Raw genomic sequence first — 20,720 nt, forward strand, 5'->3', positions numbered from 1 at the left:
CTCCTGCATCCTTCTAAGTTCCAACGAGTACAGTCCCAGTCTACTCAACCTCCCCTCGTAATCCAACTCCCTCAACTCTGGGATTAGCCTAGTGAATCTCCTCTGCACACCCTCCAGCGCAAATACGTCCTTTCTCAGGTAAGGAGACCAAACCTGAACACAATACTCCAGGTGTGGCCTCACTAACACCTTTTATAATTTCAGCATAACCTCCCTCGTCTTAAACCCCATCCCTCTAGCAATGAAGGACAAAACTCCATTCGCCTTCTTAATCACCTGTTGCACCTGTAAACCAACTTTTTGCGACTCATGCACTAACACACCTAGGTCCCTCTGCACAGCAGCATGTTTTAATATTTTATCATTTGAATAATAATCCCTTTTGTTGTTATTCCTACCAAAATGGATAACCTCACATTTGTCAACATTGTATTCCATCTGCCAAACTCTAGCCCATTCACTTAACCTATCCAAATCCCTCTGCAAACTGCCAGTATCATCTACACTTTTTGCTTTACCACTCATCTTAATGTTGTTTGCAAACTTGGACACATTGCCCTTGGTCCCCAACTCCAAATCATCTATGTAAATTGTGAACAATTGTGGGCCCAACACTGATCCCTGAGGGACACCACTAGCTACTGATTGCCAACCAGAGAAACACCCATTAATCCCCACTCTTTGCTTTCTATTAATTAACCAATCCTCTATCCATGCTACTACTTTACCCTTAATGCCATGCATCTTTATCTTATGCAGCAACCTTTTGTGTGGCACCTTGTCAAAAGCTTGATGTTGTCAACTTTTACCATTTACAGGGAAATGAATAATGCCAAATGTGGATGTGATGGTCTGTACCGTTGATTATCTTGATTAACACAAGTCATATTATACTGAGCCCAATATTAAATACAGGGTTTGTGCAGTGTCTCTTATTTCTTCTTTTATCCTGATGTTTTTGTTCTTATGTAGTCTGAAAATTCTTGGGGTGGAGGGAAGGGGGTGCTTTTTAGGATTCTCTCCCTATCTATATAGAGGGAAATTTTCATTGGGAGACCCGGGCTTCGAGGTCTGTGGCCTGAGGTTTCCTCGGGCGCGGTACTCAACACTCTCCTTATTGTCTTATAGCGATATGATGGTTGTCTGTTCTGCCCTGGGCCTGGAAGGGAGTTTGACTGTGTTGTGGGCACCAGTGTAATTCATTGCTCTGGAGTTCGGGGGGGCGGTTCTTCTATTATTTCTGTTCTAAAGCTGCGGGAATGATGCAATCTGGAATTTTTGACTGTATCCTGCTTGGTACAGACGGATTTTGTATTTGTGGGATGAATACGTTGGGGATTTTCTCCCCAACTCATCCAGGCTTATTCGTTCCTATGTTGGCAATGATTTTTGTTATGCCCTGCACCTGTTTTGCATCAATATCTGCGGCTTTCCCCCGCCCTTTTCCTTTGATTTGATGCGACTATTGTAAAAAAAACCCGAAAACTTAACTAAAAATACATTTTTAAATTAAAATTAATATGGACATGCGTTTTCCACATCTTTTTCTTTAAATTTAGAGAACCTAATTCATTTTTTCCAATTAAGGGGCAATTTAGTGTGGCCAATCCACCTACCCTGCACATCTTTGGGTTGTGGGAACGAAACACACACAAACATGGGGAGAATGTGCAAACTCAACACGGACAGTGACCCATTGCCGGGATTCGAACCTGGGTCCTCAGCGCCGCAGTCCCAGTGCAAACCACCCTCAATATCCAAACATTACCTTGAGATCATGGTTATCCAGTGGATCCATCAGTTGTGTTGCTAGTGTTCGCAATGATTGGCTTGCAAGCTCTGTCAGTCGTTGAAGAATCTGAAAAAATATCAATTATTTTACTTTGATCAAATTCCAAAATGTCCATGAGGAGATGCTAGGATTGGACAATGTCTTGGACAATTCTTCAAATGGCGTCGAAAACCTGGTTTTCTTATTTAAATTATACTTGCATCCGGGGGGGGGGGGGGCAGTTCAGCGAAGGTTCACTAGGTCGATTCCTGGGATGAAGGTGTTATGTTACGAAGGAAGGTTGAACAGATTGGGTCTAACCTCTCTAGAGTTTAGAAGAATGAGCAGCGATCCTATTGAAGCAAAAAAGATTGAGGGGACTTGACAGCATAGATGCGATGATGGGGATGATTCCCTTGAGGAGAAGAATCTAGAACTAGGACACCGGTTCAGAACAAAGGGTCTCCTATTTGAGATGGAGATGATGAGGAATTTATTCTCTCAAAGCATCATTAACCTTTGGAATTCACTACCCTAAAGAGCTGTGGAGGCTGGGTCATTCAAGGCGGAGTTAGAGAGGTTTCTCAGTTACAAGAGAATGAAAGGTTATGCAGGACAGGTAAGAATATGGCGTCGATGCCACCATCAGATCAGCCATAATTTTAGTGAATGGCAGAGCAGACTTGAAGGGCCAAATAGTCTACTCCTGCTTCTATTTCTTACATAGAACAAGATTAGGCTTCACAAAACTAATGGTTTGCTATTTTAAAGTGATCGAAGTCTGGAGTGTCAATAAAGTTTGAATCTCAATTCCTGCCCCCCCCCAAACAATATTTTCCATCTAGGTTCAGTGTGGGGCACCTCACTTCAAACACAAAAGGAAAGGGTACCTCTTAAATTCCCGGTCAGGTGCATGTTTTCCACGATTTGTGATCATTAATGTATCCCATAAGGAATTAGCAACGTATGTCCTGGAATATATTCATCACTAAACATCTGCATAGATATATACGTGGGCTTTATGAAATTTTACAAACCAAAAGAAACGATGAAGTACGCTCACCGGAGCAGATGGTCGTCCTTTTGTCCATATTGAACTCGTTCTGTCATTGGGTGTAGCAACGAACATAACAGGTCGCTGGGACCTTGTGGCAACAAAGTCATTCTTAATCTCAGTATATTCAGTTTCTGTAAACATAAGTAACAAAAGTCACTTCAGGTGTCATTTCATATTACACAATACCATCGACAAATCTTCCTTTCAAGAGCTTGCCCAATTTGTAATTCCCACTAAAAAAAATGATTGACCAATGGATTGATTTGTGGACCATGCTCCTTGCAATTTTTGTTCACATGCAATTATACAACACTCTCAAACAAAAAAGATCAGGTCATCATCTTTTTGCCTTGATCTATTGCTTCCATCTCAATAAAACATAGAACACAACAGTGCAGAAGGAGGCCATTCGGCCCATCGAGTCTGCACCGACCCACTTAAGCCCTCACTTCCACCCTATCCCTGTAACCCAATAACCCCTCCTAACCTTTTTTGGTCACTAAGGGGAATTTATCATGGCCAACCTGCACATTCAGCAGATGAAGAAAAATGTGATATACTGGAATCAGAAGCTCAACTGGCAAACAGAAGATTAGGGTAGGAATTGTGAGCAAGGCCATTTTTTTGTTTAAAAGTGATGGGGTTCTATAACAGGACTCAGTAAATTGGCCCTGGACAATTTGCAATTGCCTTCGTCTGCTGCTGCCAAGCACTTGCTGCTTCATGCCCTTCAAAAGCTTCCATTATGGTCCAACCAGTTGCATGGTGTTGAGGGAACTGGGTTTCAAACAATTCACTTTTCTTTTCTTCAGCCATGCTATGATAAGTAATTTCTCTAAAAGTGTTTTAAGATAAATCAAAGGGAGGGCAGCACGGTGGCCTAGTGGTTAGCACAACCGCCTCACGGCACTGAGGTCCCAGGTTCGATCCCGGCTCTGGGTCACTGTCCGTGTGGAGTTTGCACATTCTCCCCGTGTCTGCGTGGGTTTCGCCCCCACAACCCAAAAATGTGCAGAGTAGGTGGATTGGCCATGCTAAATTGCCCCTTAATAGAAAAAATAATTGGGTAATCTAAATTTATAAAAAAAAAGATAAATCAAAGGGCAAAATGCCAACACCCAGCATCCAAGGAATTGGAGGGAAATGGGGTAAATAGCAGCAGATAGAAATTAATTCCATTTTCGGTTGAGAGTGGATGTAATGCTGGAGGGTTGGGGTGTGACCAGTGCAACATCATTTTCAAAAAGGGAGACACGGCCAGGGTAATTGTAGACCAATCAGTTTAGTATCTGAAAAATGTTGCAATCTTGAAGTAAAGATAAAACTCCTAAAGATCTAATAAAAGGGAATATAACCATGAGAGATTTGGAGAATATCAAGCATGATAGGGAATGGCAACTATGCAGTGAGCATAATTATTTTTCTTTATTCATCCTTGGGATGTGCGTATCACTGGGCTGGGCTGTTGCCCCATCAGTACTTGCCCTTGAACCGAGTGGCGTGCTAGGCCATTTCAGTGAGAGGCAGTTAAGAGTCAACCGCATCGCTGTGTGGGTCTGGAGTAACATGTAGACCAGACCGGGTCAGGACAACAGATTTCATTCCTGAAGTTGTTTTTACGACAATCAACAATGGTTCACGAGCATCATTAGACTTTTAATTCCAGATTTTGTTTTTGAGGTTAAATTCCACCACCTGCCGTGGTGTAATTCGAACCTGGGACCCCAGAGCATACCCTAGGGGCTGGATTTTCCATTTCAGGTACTATGCCCCCACGCCGTCGTGAAAACAGTGGCCTTTTACGGCAAAAAAAAACTGGGGTCAAAAGGCCATATATTCACAGCCCTGCAGGGGGCTAGCAGGGAGCCGTCGTGAGGCGCGCCTTTCCAGCTACAGATACAGCCCCCCACACTTCTGGGTCAGAGGCCGCGAATGCGCACGGCAGCGGCCTCCATGGCGGAGTCAGACCACGCAAATAGTGCCCCCGATCGGACGCGTGCCCGACCCGGACCGTCCACTCGAAAATACCCCGGTCCGGTATAAGGCCTCCCCGCCCTCCGATCGGCCCACCCCCGACCATGGCGGCCTTGGACTGAGTCTCCAAAGGACCATGGGAATTATGGCCAACCCAGGACTGAGACACACTCAGAGCTTGTGTGTGTCTTTGCAACCCAGATAGCTAGACACGATCAAAACCCCCGCTCGTTTGCATTCTAATAGCCCATTTCCCCAGAACAAGAGGACTGTACTCGGGTAACCTATACAGATGCAGACTAACCAGCGCCACTCCCTTTGCTAAGAATGCCTCAACAGCCAAAATCGAAGGCAGTGATCGAAGCCTGTCGAATTATTGGGTCCAAAGAAAAGGACCACTCCAAAGAGCACGAAATCCCAGAGGGATAAAAAGAGACACAGTCACGTGTTCGGTCTCTCTTGGCCCCGGCCTACGCCTAAAACCAAGTGTAGCATTACGAACAGAAGACAACTTCAAGACCAACGATCGCTACCAGACAGATGAGCCCAGCAGAAACGAAGCCACTTCTTCTACCCAGCCACACAAGATCCAAATAAAGGCCTTGTTCATCTGCAAAGAGCCGGTTGCCCTGAGGTTAAGTACAGGTTATTGTAGTTGTTAGGTGTAGTTTAACCTGTAGCGTTTTATGTTGCATGTCGAAGTAATCCTTGTGTGTAAATAAACTATCTTTGAACTTGAACTAACTAATTGGTTGTTTGGTCTTTGATCGATATCCGGTAAAGCCTTGTGGTGATATCATTTGATACCTGGCGACTCTGAAAAGCAATATTATCATTAATAATTGCCATATCTAGTTAATTTGGCAACATTATTGGTGACACTGGTGGGATAGTATTCCACTCATTAAAAAGAGTAATATTATGGTGACTCCGGTGCCGATTGGCAACATTTCACAGTAATTTAATTGCAGTTATAATGTAAACCTACTTGTGACACTAATAAAGATTATTACATTTATTAAGTGGTAAAATGTCAATTGGGGCTTTTTAAAATCAAGTCAGATCACAATTCTTTGAAATTTTAACTGAGAGTTTTTGCAGGTTTTTGCTGCATATTTCAATCCGGACTGTTAATTTCTACCTTACATAATCTGTCCCGTTTCATCTGTAACAAATACTAATAATAACTACAAACAGCAAAGTAATCATTGAAGTGATCTCACCTTTTATGTCGCCATTCAGATTCACAATTAGTGGGTTATTCTTCCAATCAAACGTAGATAACAAATTCAGAAAGCGAAGGAAGCCCGTTTGTAGTGAACTATTAACCAACAGAAGGTACAGGAGGAAAACAAAAATAAATTCAAAATTACTTCAATCAGCCCCTCAGGCTTGCTTGTCGCTCAATAAAATAACTGAAGACCATAAGAAACGGAAGCAGGAGTAGGCCGCTCGGCCCCTCGAGCATGCTCCACCATTCGATAAGATCATGGCAGACCCAACATTCCTCATGTCCACGATCCTGCCCTTTCCCGTAACCCTTGATTCCCTTACTGATTAAGAATCCTATCTATCTCAGTCTTAAATATTCACAAGGATTCTGCCCCCACAGCTCTCTGTGGGAAAGGGTTCCAAAGACTCACAACCCTCAGAGAAGAAATTCTTCATCTTAGCCTTAAATTGGCACCCCTATGATTCTAAGACTGCCCCCTCTGATCCTAGACTCTCCCATGAGGGAAAACATCCTCTCAGCATTTACCCTGTCAAGCCCTTAAGTATTCTATCTGTTTCAATGAGATCATCGCTTATTCTTCTCAATTCCAATGAGTAGAGTTCCACCCTGTTTAACCTTTGCTCATAAGAGAATCTCTCCATACCGGGTATCATCCTAGTGAACCTTCTCTGAACCATTTCCAATTAAATAATATATTTCCTTAAATAAGGGCCTCAATCTACTCACAGAACTCCAGATGTGATCTCACTAGTACCTTATACAGTTGCAGCAAGACTTCCCTACTCTTATATTCCAACCCCCCTTGAAATAAGGGACAACATTTCATTAGTCTTCCTGATTACCTGCTGCACCCGTGTGCTAGTTTCCTGTGTTTTGTGCACAAATGTCCCCAAGTCCCTTTGTATTGCAGCTTTCTGCAGTTTTTCTCCATTTAAATAATAGTGTTCTTTTGTTCGCCCTTCCAAAATGAACAACTTTGCATTTTCCCACGATACGCCATTTGCCACATTATTGTCTATTTACTTAACCTATCAATATCTCTTTGCAAACTGTTTGTATCCCTCTCGCAACTTGCCTTTCCACCTATTTTTGTGTAGTCCGCAAAGTTTGCTACAGTACATTCACTTCCTTCCTCCCAAGTCATTAATATATATTGTAAATAGTTGTGGGCCCAGCACTGATCCCTGTGGAACCGCACAGGTTACAGGTTGCCAACCTGAAGCAGAACCCCTTATCCTCACTCATTGTTTCCTGCCCATTAGTCAATTTTCTATCCATGCCAATATACTACTTCCAACACCATGGGCTCTTATCTTATGACTTAACCTTGTCGACTGCCTTTTGGAAGTAGAAATACGACACATTTACTGTTTCTCCTTGATCTGCTCTGGTTGAGACTTCCTCGTGAAACTCTAATAAATTAGTCAGACATGATTTCCCTTTCTTGAAGCCATGCTGACCGATTGATTAGATTATGATTTTCCAATGGATTCTAATGTTTTTCCAACAGTAGATGTTAGGCTAATTCGCATATAGTTACCTGCTTTTAACCTTCCTGCCTTTTTGAATAGGGTGTCACATTGGCAGTTTTCCAATCCTCAGTTACTTCTCCAGAATCCAAGGAGTTTTGGAAAATTACAACCAATGCTTCCACTATTGCTGTACCTACTTCCTTAAGGATCCTAGGATGCAAGCCATCAGGGTCAGGGGACTTACCTGCCTTTAGTCCCACTAGTTTCTCTAATACGTCTTCTTTAGTAATTTCTCCCCTGTATTCTTTAGTATTAAGTATCTTCCCCCTCAAAGACGGATGCAAAGTATCTATTTAACTCCTCTGCCATTTCCTTGTTCCTCATAACTATCACATGATGTGGAGATGCCGGCGTTGGACTGGGGTGAGCACAGTAAGAAGTCTTACAACACCAGGTTAAAGTCCAACAGGTTTGTTTCAAACACGAGCTTTCGGAGCACGGCTCCTTCTTCAGGTGACTATCACATTAATTGGTTATTACCACCATAGTCTTAACTATGCATGTTGCCCCATGGTATGAAAATATACCAGGGGAGTATTTGCATACTCTGTTGTTGCATACCCTGTTGTTCTTTGCCATGGCTGCCTCCATGGGTTTTACCCTTTGGTTTCTCTGCACCTACTTCCCTTGCTCTCTGGGCGATGCCTCCTCTCCTCCCTTCCCCCTCCTTTTCTTTCCCTTTGTCTGCTTCGTTTCCTCCCTCCTCCTATTGGTAGCTGGTCACAAACAGGTCTTCGAACAGACTGATAAATTGCTCCCATGTTTTAAGAACATAAGAACATAAGAACTAGGAGCAGGAGTAGGCCATCTGGCCCCTCGAGCCTGCTCCGCCATTCAATGAGATCTTGGCTGATCTTTTGTGGACTCAGCTCCACTTTCCGGCCCGAACACCATAACCCTTAATCCCTTTATTCTTCAAAAAACTATCTATCTTTACCTTAAAAACATGTAATGAAGGAGCCTCAACTGCTTCACTGGACAAGGAATTCCATAGATTCACAACCCTTTGGGTGAAGAAGTTCCTCCTAAACTCAGTCCTAAATCTACTTCCCCTTATTTTGAGGCTATGTCCCCTAGTTCTGCTTTCACCCGCCAGTGGAAACAACCTGCCCGCATCTATCCTATCTATTCCCTTCATAATTTTAAATGTTTCTATAAGATCCCCCCTCATCCTTCTAAATTCCAACGAGTACAGTCCCAGTCTACTCAACCTCTCCTCATAATCCAACCCCTTCAGCTCTGGGATTAACCTAGTGAATCTCCTCTGCACACCCTCCAGCGCCAGTACGTCCTTTCTCAAGTAAGGAGACCAAAACTGAACACAATACTCCAGGTGTGGCCGCACTAACACCTTATACAATTGCAACATAACCTCCCTAGTCTTAAACTCCATCCCTCTAGCAATGAAGGACAAAATTCCATTTGCCTTCTTAATCACCTGTTGCACTTGTAAACCAACCTTCTGTGACTCATGCACTAGCACACCCAAGTCTCTCTGAACAGCGGCATGCTTTAATATTTTATCGTTTAAATAATAATCCCGTTTGCTGATTATTCCTACCAAAATGGATAACCTCACATTTGTCAACATTGTATTCCATCTGCCAGACCTGAGCCCATTCACTTAACCTATCCAAATCCCTCTGCAGACTTCCAGTATCCTCTGCACTTTTCGCTTTACCACTCATCTTAGTGTCATCTGCAAACTTGGACACATTGCCCTTGGTCCCCAACTCCAAATCATCAATGTAAATTGTGAACAATTGTGGGCCCAACACGGATCCCTGAGGGACACCACTAGCTACTGATTGCCAACCAGAGAAACACCCATTTATCCCAACTCTTTGCTTTCTATTAATTAACCAATCCTCTATCCATGCTACTACTTTACCCTTAATGCCATGCATCTTTATCTTATGCAGCAACCTTTTGTGTGGCACCTTGTCAAAGGCTTTCTGGAAATCCAGATATACCACATCCATCGCCTCCCCGTTATCTACTGCACTGGTAATGTCCTCAAAAAATTCCACTAAATTAGTTAGGCACGACCTGCCTTTTACGAACCCATGCTGCGTCTGCCCAATGGGACAATTTCTATCCAGATGCCTCGCAATTTCTTCCTTGATGATAGATTCCAGCATCTTCCCTATTACCGAAGTTAAACTCACTGGCCTATAATTTCCTGCTTTCTGCCTACCTCCTTTTTTAAACAGTGGCGTCACGTTTGCTAATTTCCAATCCACCGGGACCACCCCAGAGTCTAGTGAATTTCGGTAAATTATCACTAGTGCATCTGCAATTTCCCTAGCCATCTCTTTTAGCACTCTGGGATGCATTCCATCAGGGCCAGGAGACTTGTCTACCTTTAGCCCCATTAGCTTGCCCATCACTCCCTCCTTAGTGATAACAATCGTCTCAAGGTCCTCACCTGTCATAGCCTCATTTCTATCAGTCACTGGCATGTTATTTGTGTCTTCCACTGTGAAGACCGACCCAAAAAACCTGTTCAGTTCCTCAGCCATTTCCTCAGTACAGTCCCAGTCTACTCAACCTCTCCTCATAATCCAACCCCTTCAGCTCTGGGATTAACCTAGTGAATCTCCTCTGCACACCCTCCAGTGTCAGCACGTCCTTTCTCAAGGAAGGAGACCAAAACTGAACACAATACTCCAGGTGTGGCCTCACCAACACCCTATACAATTGCAACATAACCTCCCTAGTCTTAAACTCCATCCCTCTAGCAATGAAGGACAAAATTCCATTTGCCTTCTTAATCACCTGTTGCACCTGTAAACCAACCTTCTGTGACTCATGCACTAGCACACCCAAGTCTCTCTGCACAGCGGCATGCTTTAATATTTTATCGTTTAAATAATAATCCCGTTTGCTGTTATTCCTACCAAAATGGTTTTGCGGAAGCCTTCTTCTGATCCTCTCTGATGGTAATTTTTTCTTCTCCAATTTGAGGAATTCTGTTAAGTCCGACAGCCAGTCTGCTGCCTTGGGTGGCACTGCTGATCTCCAGCCTGGTAGGAGTCTACGGCGAGCAATCAGGGAGGCAAAGGCTAGGGCATCTACCCATCTTCCTATAGAGCGCTCTGGCTGTTGCAAAACCACGAAGACCGCCACTAATGGGTATAGCTCCACCCTCACCCCCACAAACTTGGGCATGGCTTTGAAAAAGGTGGTCCAGCAGGGCAGCACGGTGGCGCAGTGGTTAGCACTGCTGCCTCACAGCGCCAAGGCCCCTGGTTCGATCCCGACTCTGGGTCACTGGCCGTGTGGAGTTTGCACATTCTCCCTGTGTTTGTGTGTGTTTCGCGCCCACAACCCAAAGAAGTGCAGGGTTGGTGAATTGGCCGAGCTAAATAGCCCCTTAATTGGAAAAAAGGAATTGGGCATTCTAAATTTATATATATAAAAAAAGAAAAAGATGGTCCAGTACCCAACAAGTCTGAGACAGGACCAGAACATATGGGTTTGATTGGCTGGGCCTCTCTGGCACTGTTCACATTTATCTTCCACCTCCGGGAAGAATCCACTTCCAAAAGTCCCCTTCTTAAATAGAGTTGAGGTAAGCTGAGACGACTCACACACCTGTTAAGCTTCAATAGTAATCAACACCTGCTGAGGCCCTAATCAGGCTTCAGGTGATTTCACTTTGCCAATATTTCTTGATTCCCTTGGTGTTCAACAATATATCAATCACAGTATTCAATCACTGAATATCTGCAGCCCTTTGGAATTCTTAAGAATTCTCTACCCATAGATTCAGGACTCAAAGTGAATAAATTCAGTCCTAAGTGGTTGACCCCTATATCCTGAGACCATGACCCAATGAAGAATTGTCTACTCTCCAGCAAGGGGGTCTCAGTATCTGCCCTGTCAAGTCTGCCAAAGCTTTTAGACATTGTCATGAGATCACCCCTCAGTTTTCTAAACTCTGCAGAATTTTGGCTCGGTCCATTCAATCCTTCTCATCCAAGGAACCATTCTATTGAATCTTCGATGCATCTCCTTTCATGCAATAATTTCCCTCCTTTGGCAAGGAGGCCAAAACTGCACAGAGTTTAGCTGGTATTTGTAATAAATGTTGAAATATTAATATAATGGAACCTTGTAAATAGGTACTCTTTCTTTCTTTAGAAAGAGATTACAGTGTGAACGCATGACTCATGGACCCAATCTGCCCACGACTCAAAACATCAGGGAAATCATAAATTAGCATCGGCAATAGGCCTGGCAAGGTTTAAGCGTATGACTGTTATCACTGATGTGAAACTGCATGAAATTTAACCAATAGAATTACAAAACCAATAACTAGAACAGTCTAATCCCACAAAAAAAATGTTTTTTAATTACTCTCAAAAGCACAATCAGGTTGCCATTGTCTGACGTCGCCCCAGGATAAATCAGAAAATTGTTTGATTGCTCAAAAACACAAACAGGCTGCCATGACAAAACCAAACATGCAAAGACAAATGAACTCATTTACAGCGTCCGACATGTTAAAGATGGTTGCTTTAAAATATACAAGTACAAGACTACCTCCTCCACCTCCTCAAATGAAATATAAATAGATCCTTACGCAGGGGGTGTATAAGGTGCAGTCTGTGTGAAGAGGTAGGCTGCAAGCAGGTCAATACTCTCCTCACCAATATCATTACTGAGTAACTGAGCACTGATCCAGCGTTTAGCAAGTCGACATGTTCCACTGTAGGCAGAATGCTGCTGTTGAAGCCTGGAAGATAATAAATTTAGTTCTGAATTTTAAAAGATGGACTGTAAGGATATTTAAATGCATGCCATCAAAGAAAGCTGACAGGCCCTCAAATCAACATCTGTGGGAACCCACCAATCTCTACATTCTCCGCTCTGTTCACCACCGCCAGCAGGAGCCACCAACCACATCTTCCCATCTCCGAATTCCAAAGGGACCTCAACACCCTGGTACGCTCCTCTATCACCCCAAATACCTCATTCCCTTTCCGTGCTATCGCAGAAGATGCTAGTATATTAGGGAGAACAAATGCAGGCTGGTTGACTGCTTTGATGGACACCTCTGCTCAGTCTTCAAACATGACACCAACCTTCCTGTGGCTTGCCATTTTAATTCACTATCTTGTTTACACTATTACAATCCCGGACGAGACCCCAACAGTGGCTAGGATACTGAACAGAAACCCCAATAGTTTATTTTCATTTTGTGAGACTGTACGGAAAGGATATCTCACTCCAGAGTGGTTTCACACAAATAGGTAAAGTGAAACAACTTTATTACTAACATAGGTATTAAAATATCTTTAACATCGCAGAAGAAAATAGCTTACAATTACCCCTTAAACAATGCTAATCAACACAGTGACACAATAACCCTTAACTGCTGTCTTTACTTCCACTCAAAGAACACAACCCATCACCAGCCAGAATCCACTTTTAAATACAGAGAGCACTCAGGAATACTTGCTATATAGAGATGTTTTGAATACTCCATTTTTTAAAGTCAGATCTTTTGAGGCTGCTAGAAAGACACCCTGCCAGAATAATACAGAGTCTCTGGCTGTATTCTTCAGAAACCTTCTCCACTCACCTTCCAGCCAAAAATAAACACTGAAAACTTCAACACCTGACTGCTTCAACCCCTGGCTCCTCCCATTAACTACATCATCTCACTAAGCTGAACACAATGTCTCAAATATTCCACTCCCCAGGGACCCCTCAAGTCCATTAGGCCAAACCTTTATGATGCTTTAATTGCACTTCTGGCTCCAAGAAGCCGAGCTGTCTTTCAAACCAGGATTTTTAAAAACATGACTGCAGCAGTAACACACTAACCCGGGATTTTAACCTTTACTGCATAATAACTACATATAATACAATAAATCTGAAATTCCTACATTCATCACACTCACACTGACATCTCTGTCCTCGGCCTCTGAACTGTTCCAGTGAAACTCAATGTAAGCTTGAGGAATAGTCTTCATCTTTCGATTCGGCACTTTACAGCCTTCCAGACTTAACATTGTGTTCAAGAACTTCAGGCCTTGAATCCTGTCTTCCATTTTGATTCTTTCCCTCTGCAAATCCCCTCCCCCGCCATCTTGTTTCATATTTTTGCTCGCAGACAGAGCTGCTCATTATTCTGACTTTAACACTTATTCTGAACCAGTGATTTCTTTGCTACAACCGTTGCCATCCCCCTTGCCTTTTGTTCCAAGACATCTTTGTTAATCCATCCGGCTCTCGACCCTATACCAGATCTTCCCTTTTGTTCTCTCCCCCTCACCCCCCACCAATCTCCCCTTTCAACAGCATAGAACCAATCACAGTTCTACCTCCCTTTGGTTCTGAAAGGGTCCTACACAGTTCAAAATGTTAACTTTGTTTCTCTCTCCACGGTTGCTGACAGAGCTGCCGAGTACGTCAGGCACGTGGCTGTTGTTATTTACTCAAAGTCCCAAGTTGGCTGAAATGGAAATTAAATTTCGATAAATAGATTAGGCAATGTTCTTACAGAATATGTCTCTTACCCATGCAGAGTGCTTGTTAGATAAGGGAGATGGACAGTTTCCAATTCTAACTGCAAGGACTCTTCAGTGTCCCGGTACTTCAGCATACCATCTGGTGTATGGATTTCCTTCAGGATCAGAGGCTCTCTATGATATCCCACTTGAACTCGAAAAACGTAACCATCCTAAGTAGAAACAGGAAAAAAAACGTTGAATAATCTGTGCTAGCGACTTTGTTCCATTCTTAGTTGCTCAAGAAAACTCTCGAGAGAACTACGTGTATGTTCAGCAACATGTCAAATATCCACATGCTGCCAAAGTTTTTCATCTTGCACCCATTAGGAAAAATTCACAAGAATGCCATCTGTAATGAGAATAACAATTTACAGGACCTGAGAATTGAAGTGCTGATCAGTTGGCAAGGGGACTCTGGTAGAGCCGTTGCCATGGGGAATGCACCAGGGAACAGTTAACTGCCAAACTTATTGTTAAAATTCAAACCAGGCAGGTATCTCGGATTGGTCACTGCATTGCCCTGAGGAATGAACCAGAGAATGGCTGTTCCCCAAGCCTTTGCTTAATTGAAAAAAGCTCAGATATTGCTCCTTCCATCTGCATCGGTCATAGCTCTTGCGTGAACATATGTGGTTTTAAGCACTGCAAGCCCGAAGTTCTTAAATTGGCTTTCAATGTAATTCTTAGCATAATCAGGATTGCTCAGCAAGTGCTGTCCAAACATTTTTCTTTAGAAATTTAGAGTACCCAATTATTTTTTTTCCAATTAAGGGGCAATTTAGCATGGCCAATCCGCCTAGCTTGCACATCTTTGGGTTGTGGAGGCGAAACCCACACAGACACAGGGAGAATGTGCAAACTTCACACGGACAGTGACCCAGAGCCGAGCTCAAACCTGGGACCTCAGCGCCGTGAGGCAGCAGTGCTAACCACTGCACCACCGTGCTGCCCAAACATGGTATCACAACTAATGTGGGACACTATGTTTTGAGTTTTGCAAGCAAGGTTGATACAACTGGTGGATCGTACCAAACATCACATTCCTTGGTTCACAACGGTCTGTACTGACTGTACCCAACCATCCTCCGTACAGCCCAAGTGGAAAAATTAGGAGAGGTGACCAAAGGCAACGGTAGGTTGCCATTTAAAGACAGGAAGTGAACAAGAGGAGCAGAGAAGTTCCATGAGTGAGTTCAGCCACTCTAAGGCCACAGATATCTGATCGCTCTGGGTATTTAGTGACGACATGGAGGTGCAGGAGGGAGCTTCTAAGCAAATCAATAGTAGTAGTATGTCTTGGAGGGTGAAAGGAGGAATTTTTTTTCTTACATTTTTACGGGATGTGGGCTTCGCCGGCTAGGTCAGCATTTGTTGCCCACCGCTAATTGCCCTTGGGACGGTGGTGGTGAACTTCAGTCCATGTGATGTAGGTACACCCACTGTGCTAATAGGGAGGGAGTTCCATGATTTTGACCCAGCGACAGTGAAGGAAGGGCGATATATTTCCAAGTCGGTGTGGTGAGTGACTCGGGAGGGGAACTTCCAGGTGGTGGTGTTCCCATGTATCTGCTGTCCTTGTCCTTCTAGGGGATAGTGGTTTGAAATATGCTGCCGAAGGAGGCTTGGTGAATTCTTGCAGTGCATCTTGTAGATGGTACACACTGCTATTACTGTGCATCGGTGGTGGAGGGTTTGAATGTTTTTGGAAGGGGTGCCAATCAAGTGGGTTGCTTTGTCCTGGATGGTGTCAAGCTGAGTGTTGTTGGAGCTGCACTCATCTGGGCAAGTGGAGAGTACTCCATTACACTCCTGACTTGTAGGTGGTGGACAGGTTTTGGGGAGATAGGAAAATTACTCGCAGTAGGATTCCTAGCCTCTGACCAGCTCTTGTAGTCAAGTATTTATATGGCTAGTCCAGTTCAGTTTCTGGTCATTGGTTACGCGCCCCCCCCTAGGAGGGCTCATGATGGATTGGACTGGATAATTGTCACATGTACCAAGGTACAGTGAAAAGTATTTTTCTACGAGCAGCTCAACAGATCATTAAGTACATGAAATGAAAAGGAAAATAAAATACATAATGGGACAACACAAGGTACACAATGTAACTACATAAACACCGGCATCAGGTGAAGCATACAGGGGTGTAGTGTTAATCAGGTGAGTCCATAAGAGGGTCGTTTAGGAGTCTGGTAACAGCAGGGAAGAAGCTGTTTTTGAGTCTGTTCGTGTGTGTTCTCAGACTTCTGAATCTCCTGCCCGATGGAAGATGTTGGAAGAGTGAGTAAGCTGGGTGGGAGGGATCTTTGATTATGTTGCCCGCTTTCCCCAGGCAGTGGGAGGTGTAGATGGAGTCAACGGATGGGAGGAAGGTTTGTGTTGACTGGGCTGTGTACACAACTCTCAAGTTTCCTGCGGTCTTGGGCCGAGCAGTTGCCATACCAGGATGTGATGCAGCCAGATAGGATGATTTCTATATATTTATTTCAAAACACATTTTATTCAAACTTGTATCAAAGTAGATTACAGCAAATAAAAACCCCGGGAAACATTCTTCCCAACAATCAACTATACAGTTTGTACAGCTTTTTCTCCTTTTTCAACCCCCCCACTCCCCACATCACCACCCCGCCCCCACCCCACTGCGACGAACGGCTCCTCAAACACGGTCACAAACATCCCCCACCTTTTCTCAAACTCCCCTGCTGAGCCCCTTAACTCATACTTTATCTTCTCTAACCGCAGGAAGTCATACAGGTCACCCAACCATGCTGCTACCCCCGGTGGCAATGCCGACCGCCACTCCAGCAAAGTGCGTAGCAGTGCAATCAGAGAGGCGAAGGCCAAGACATCGGCCTTCTTCCTCTCCATGAGCTCCAGCTTCTCTGAAACCCCAAATATCGCCACCAAAGGGTCCAGGACCACTCCCTCCTCCACTATCCTGGTTAAGACCGCAAACACTCCCGCCCAGAATCTTCCCAATTTTTCACAACCCAAAACATGTGCGCGTGATTTGCTGGCCCCCGCTCACACCTCTCACACTCATCAGCTACCCCCTGTAAGAATCCACTCATTGTCGCCCGAGTCATATGCACCCTGTGCACCGCCTTAAACTGTATCAGGCTCATCCTTGCACACGAGGAGATCCCGTTTACCCTTCGCAGTGTCTCACTCCATACTCCCCAATTGATCTCCATTCCCAACTCCGCTTCCCATTTCTCCTTGATCTTCCCCACCTCCCTGCTCATCTCCCTGCACCCTCAGCCACTTATATATATCCCCAATTCTTCTCTCCCCTTCCACATCCGGAAGAAGCAGTCGCTCCAGCAGGGTGTATCCCGGCAATCTAGGGAACCCCTTCCAGACCTTTCGTGCAAAGTCCCTAACCTGTAGATACCTGAACTCACTATCCCTCGGCAGCTCTACCCTCTCCCTTAGCTCCTCCAGACTGGCGAATCCTTCCTCCAAACACAAATCCCTCACTTTGACCAGCCCCACTTCCCTCCACCTCCTGTATACACTATCCATCCCCCATCCCCCCCAAACCGGCTCACACCCATGATTCTCGCACAGCGGTGTTAACACCGACATCCCTTCCACCCTAAAATGCCTCCTCGGCTAATTCTATATCTTCACCGTGGAATGCACTACTGTGCTCCCTGAATACCTAATCGGAGCCATTGGCAATTGTGAAGCCACCATAGCCCTCACACTAGACCTCTGACAAGATTCCTCCGCCATCCTAACCCACTCTACCCCTTTTCTTTCCCACCACCGTGCACCTTGTCCACATTAGCCGGCCAATAATAATGAAATAAGTTTGGCAATGCCAATCCCCCCTGCTGCCTCTGTAGCAGGGTCCTCCATACCCTTGGCACCTTCCCGCCCATACAAAGTCAGAGATGATTGTGTCCACTTTCCGAAAAAAGGCCTTTGGTATAAAGATCGGGAGAGCTTGAAAGATAAACAAGAACTTTGGCAGAATATTCATTGTCACCACATGGACCCTCCCCGCCAGCGTTAAGTGCAGTTAAGTGCACCTCTTAAGATCCTCCCTGGCCTCCTCTACCAGCTTCGTTAAGTTCCACTTATGGAGCCCCACCCATTCCCTCGCTACCTGAATCCCCAAGTACCTAAACCTATCCCTCGCTACCGTAAATGGCACCCTCCTTAAATTAGCCCGCTGTGCCAGTTCGTTCACCGGGACTACCTCGCTTTTCCCTACATTCAGCTTGTCACCCGAGAACCCTCCAAACCTCCCCAACAGGCCCATAATCCTTCCCATACTCTCCAACGGATCCGAAACATACAGCAAGAGGTCATCAGCATAGAGCGACACCCAATGCTCCCTCTGTCCCCTCATTATCCCTTGCCACTCTGCCGATCCCCTGAGAGCCAACGTCAATGGTTCTATGGCCAGCGCAAACAGCAGCGGCGACAGTGGGCACCCCTGCCTCGTACCCCTGTGTAAGTCAAAGCTTTGTGAGCTCATATCATTCTTCCTCACCCTCGCTCTTGGCGCCACATACCACAAATGCCAATGCCACAAATCTCAGCCCAAACCCAAACCTTCCCAAAACTTCGAACAAGTACTGCCACTCCGCCAGATCAAATGCTTTCTCCACTTCCATGGACACCACCAGCGTACCAAGATAGGATGCTTTCTATGGTGCATGTGTAGAAGTTGGTAAGAGTTAACGTGGACATGCCGAATTTCCTTAGTTTCCTGAGGAAGTATAGGCGCTGTTGTGCTTTCTTGGTGGTAGCGTTGAACTGGGTGGACCAGGACAGATTTTTGAAGATGTGTACCCGTAGGAGTTTGAAACTGCTAACCATCTCTACCTCGGCCCTGTTGATGCTGACAAGGGTGTGTACAGTACTTTGCTTCCTGAAGTCAATGACCAGCTCCTTAGTTTTTGCTGGCATTGAGGGATAGATTGTTGTCGCTACACCACTCCACTAGGTTCTCCATCTCCGTCCTGTACTCTGTATACCTGGTAATGTCATTGAATGTCAAAGAAAGCGAGATTGATTCTCTCTTATTGGAGATTCAGTGCCTGGCACTTGTGTGGCACGAATGTAACTTGCCATTTGTCAGCCCAAACCTGGATATTATCCAGGTCTTGCTGCATTTGACATGGAGTGCTTCAGTGTCCGAGGAGTCACGAATGGTGGTGAATATTGTGCAGTCATCAGCGAACATCCCCACATCTGACCTGATGTTGAAGGATGGTCATTGATGAAGCAGCTAAGGATGGTTGGATAGGACACTACCGTGAGCAACTCCTGCAGGGATATCTCAGGACTGCGATGACTGACGTACAACAACCACAACCATCTTCCTTTGTGCTAAGTATGATTCCAACTTGTGGAGTTTCCCCCCAGATTCCCATTGACACAAGTTTGCCTAGGTCTCCTTAACGCCATACTCAGTCAAATGCCGCCTTGAAATCAAGGGCAGTCACTCTCGCCTCACTGGAGTTCAGCTCGTTTGTCCATGTTTGAAACAAGGCTGTAACAAGGTAGGAGTTGAGTCACCCTGGCAGAACCCAAACTGAGCGTCAGTGAGCCGGTGATTGTTAATTAAGAGCTGCTTACTAGTACTGTTGATGACCCCTTCCATCACTTTAAAAAAAAATATTTTATTAAAGATTTCATATTCAATACAACAACTATGAAAATTGTTGAAACGTGGTACAATTGTTAACACAAGAAATCAGATATTTGAAAGTCACACAAGGGCCACATCCAACCACCCCCCATATCCCCCCCCTAACCTCACCAATAAATCCTGTGTGCCCCCCCCACCCTCACCAATAAATCCTGCCCCCCCCCGCTCCTCCCCTAACCTCACCAATAAATCCTGCCCCCCCCCGCTCCCCCCTAACCTCACCAATAAATCCTGCCTCCCCCGCTCCCCCCTAACCTCACCAATAAATCCTGCCTCCCCCCGCTCCTCCCCTAACCTCACCAATAAATCCTGCCCCCCCTAACCTCACCAATAAATCCTGCCTCCCCCCGCTCCCCCCTAACCTCACCAATAAATCCTGCCCCCCCGCTCCCCGCCTAACCTCACCAATAAATCCTGCCTCCCCCCCCTAACCTCACCAATAAATCCTGCCTCCCCCCCCTAACCTCACCAATAAATCCTGCCTCCGCCCCCTAACCTCACCAATAAATCCTGCCTCCCCCCACTCCTCCCCTAACCTCACCAATAAATCCTGCCTTCCCCGCTCCTCCCCTAACCTCACCAATAAATCCTGCCTCCCCGCCTAACCTCACCAATAAATCCTGCCTTCCCCGCTCCTCCCCTAATCTCACCAATAAATCCTGCCCCCCCCCCCGCTCCCCCCTAACCTCACCAATAAATCTTGCCCCCCCCCCCGCTCCCCCCTAACCTCACCAATAAATCCTGCCTCCCCCCCGCTCCTCCCCTAACCTCACCAATAAATCCTGCCCCCCCCCGCTCCCCCCTAACCTCACCAATAAATCCTGCCCCACCCGCTCCTCCCCTAACCTCACCAATAAATCCTGCCCCCCCCGCTCCTCCCCTAACCTCACCAATAAATCCTGCCCCCCCCGCTCCCCCCTAACCTCACCAATAAATCCTGCCCCCCCCGCTCCTCCC

The 20,720-nt window shown here is 45.3% G+C and overlaps 1 protein-coding gene across 1 annotated transcript in view; it reads right to left on the reverse strand.

Moving 5' to 3' along the window:
* nol6 (nucleolar protein 6 (RNA-associated)) overlaps positions 1 to 20,720 on the reverse strand; it is a 130,765-nt gene that overhangs the window by 21,645 nt on the left and 88,400 nt on the right. The window contains exons 19-23 of the mRNA XM_038790687.1: positions 14,099 to 14,262; positions 12,157 to 12,309; positions 6,026 to 6,123; positions 2,835 to 2,959; positions 1,769 to 1,858 (exon numbers count right to left, since the gene is read on the reverse strand). Of these exons, the coding sequence (XP_038646615.1) occupies positions 1,769 to 1,858; positions 2,835 to 2,959; positions 6,026 to 6,123; positions 12,157 to 12,309; positions 14,099 to 14,262 (630 nt within the window). The remainder of the gene's footprint in view (positions 1 to 1,768; positions 1,859 to 2,834; positions 2,960 to 6,025; positions 6,124 to 12,156; positions 12,310 to 14,098; positions 14,263 to 20,720) is intronic.

Source organism: Scyliorhinus canicula, chromosome 3 (assembly GCF_902713615.1).
Source record: "Scyliorhinus canicula chromosome 3, sScyCan1.1, whole genome shotgun sequence".
Classification (NCBI taxonomy): Eukaryota; Metazoa; Chordata; class Chondrichthyes; order Carcharhiniformes; family Scyliorhinidae; genus Scyliorhinus; species Scyliorhinus canicula.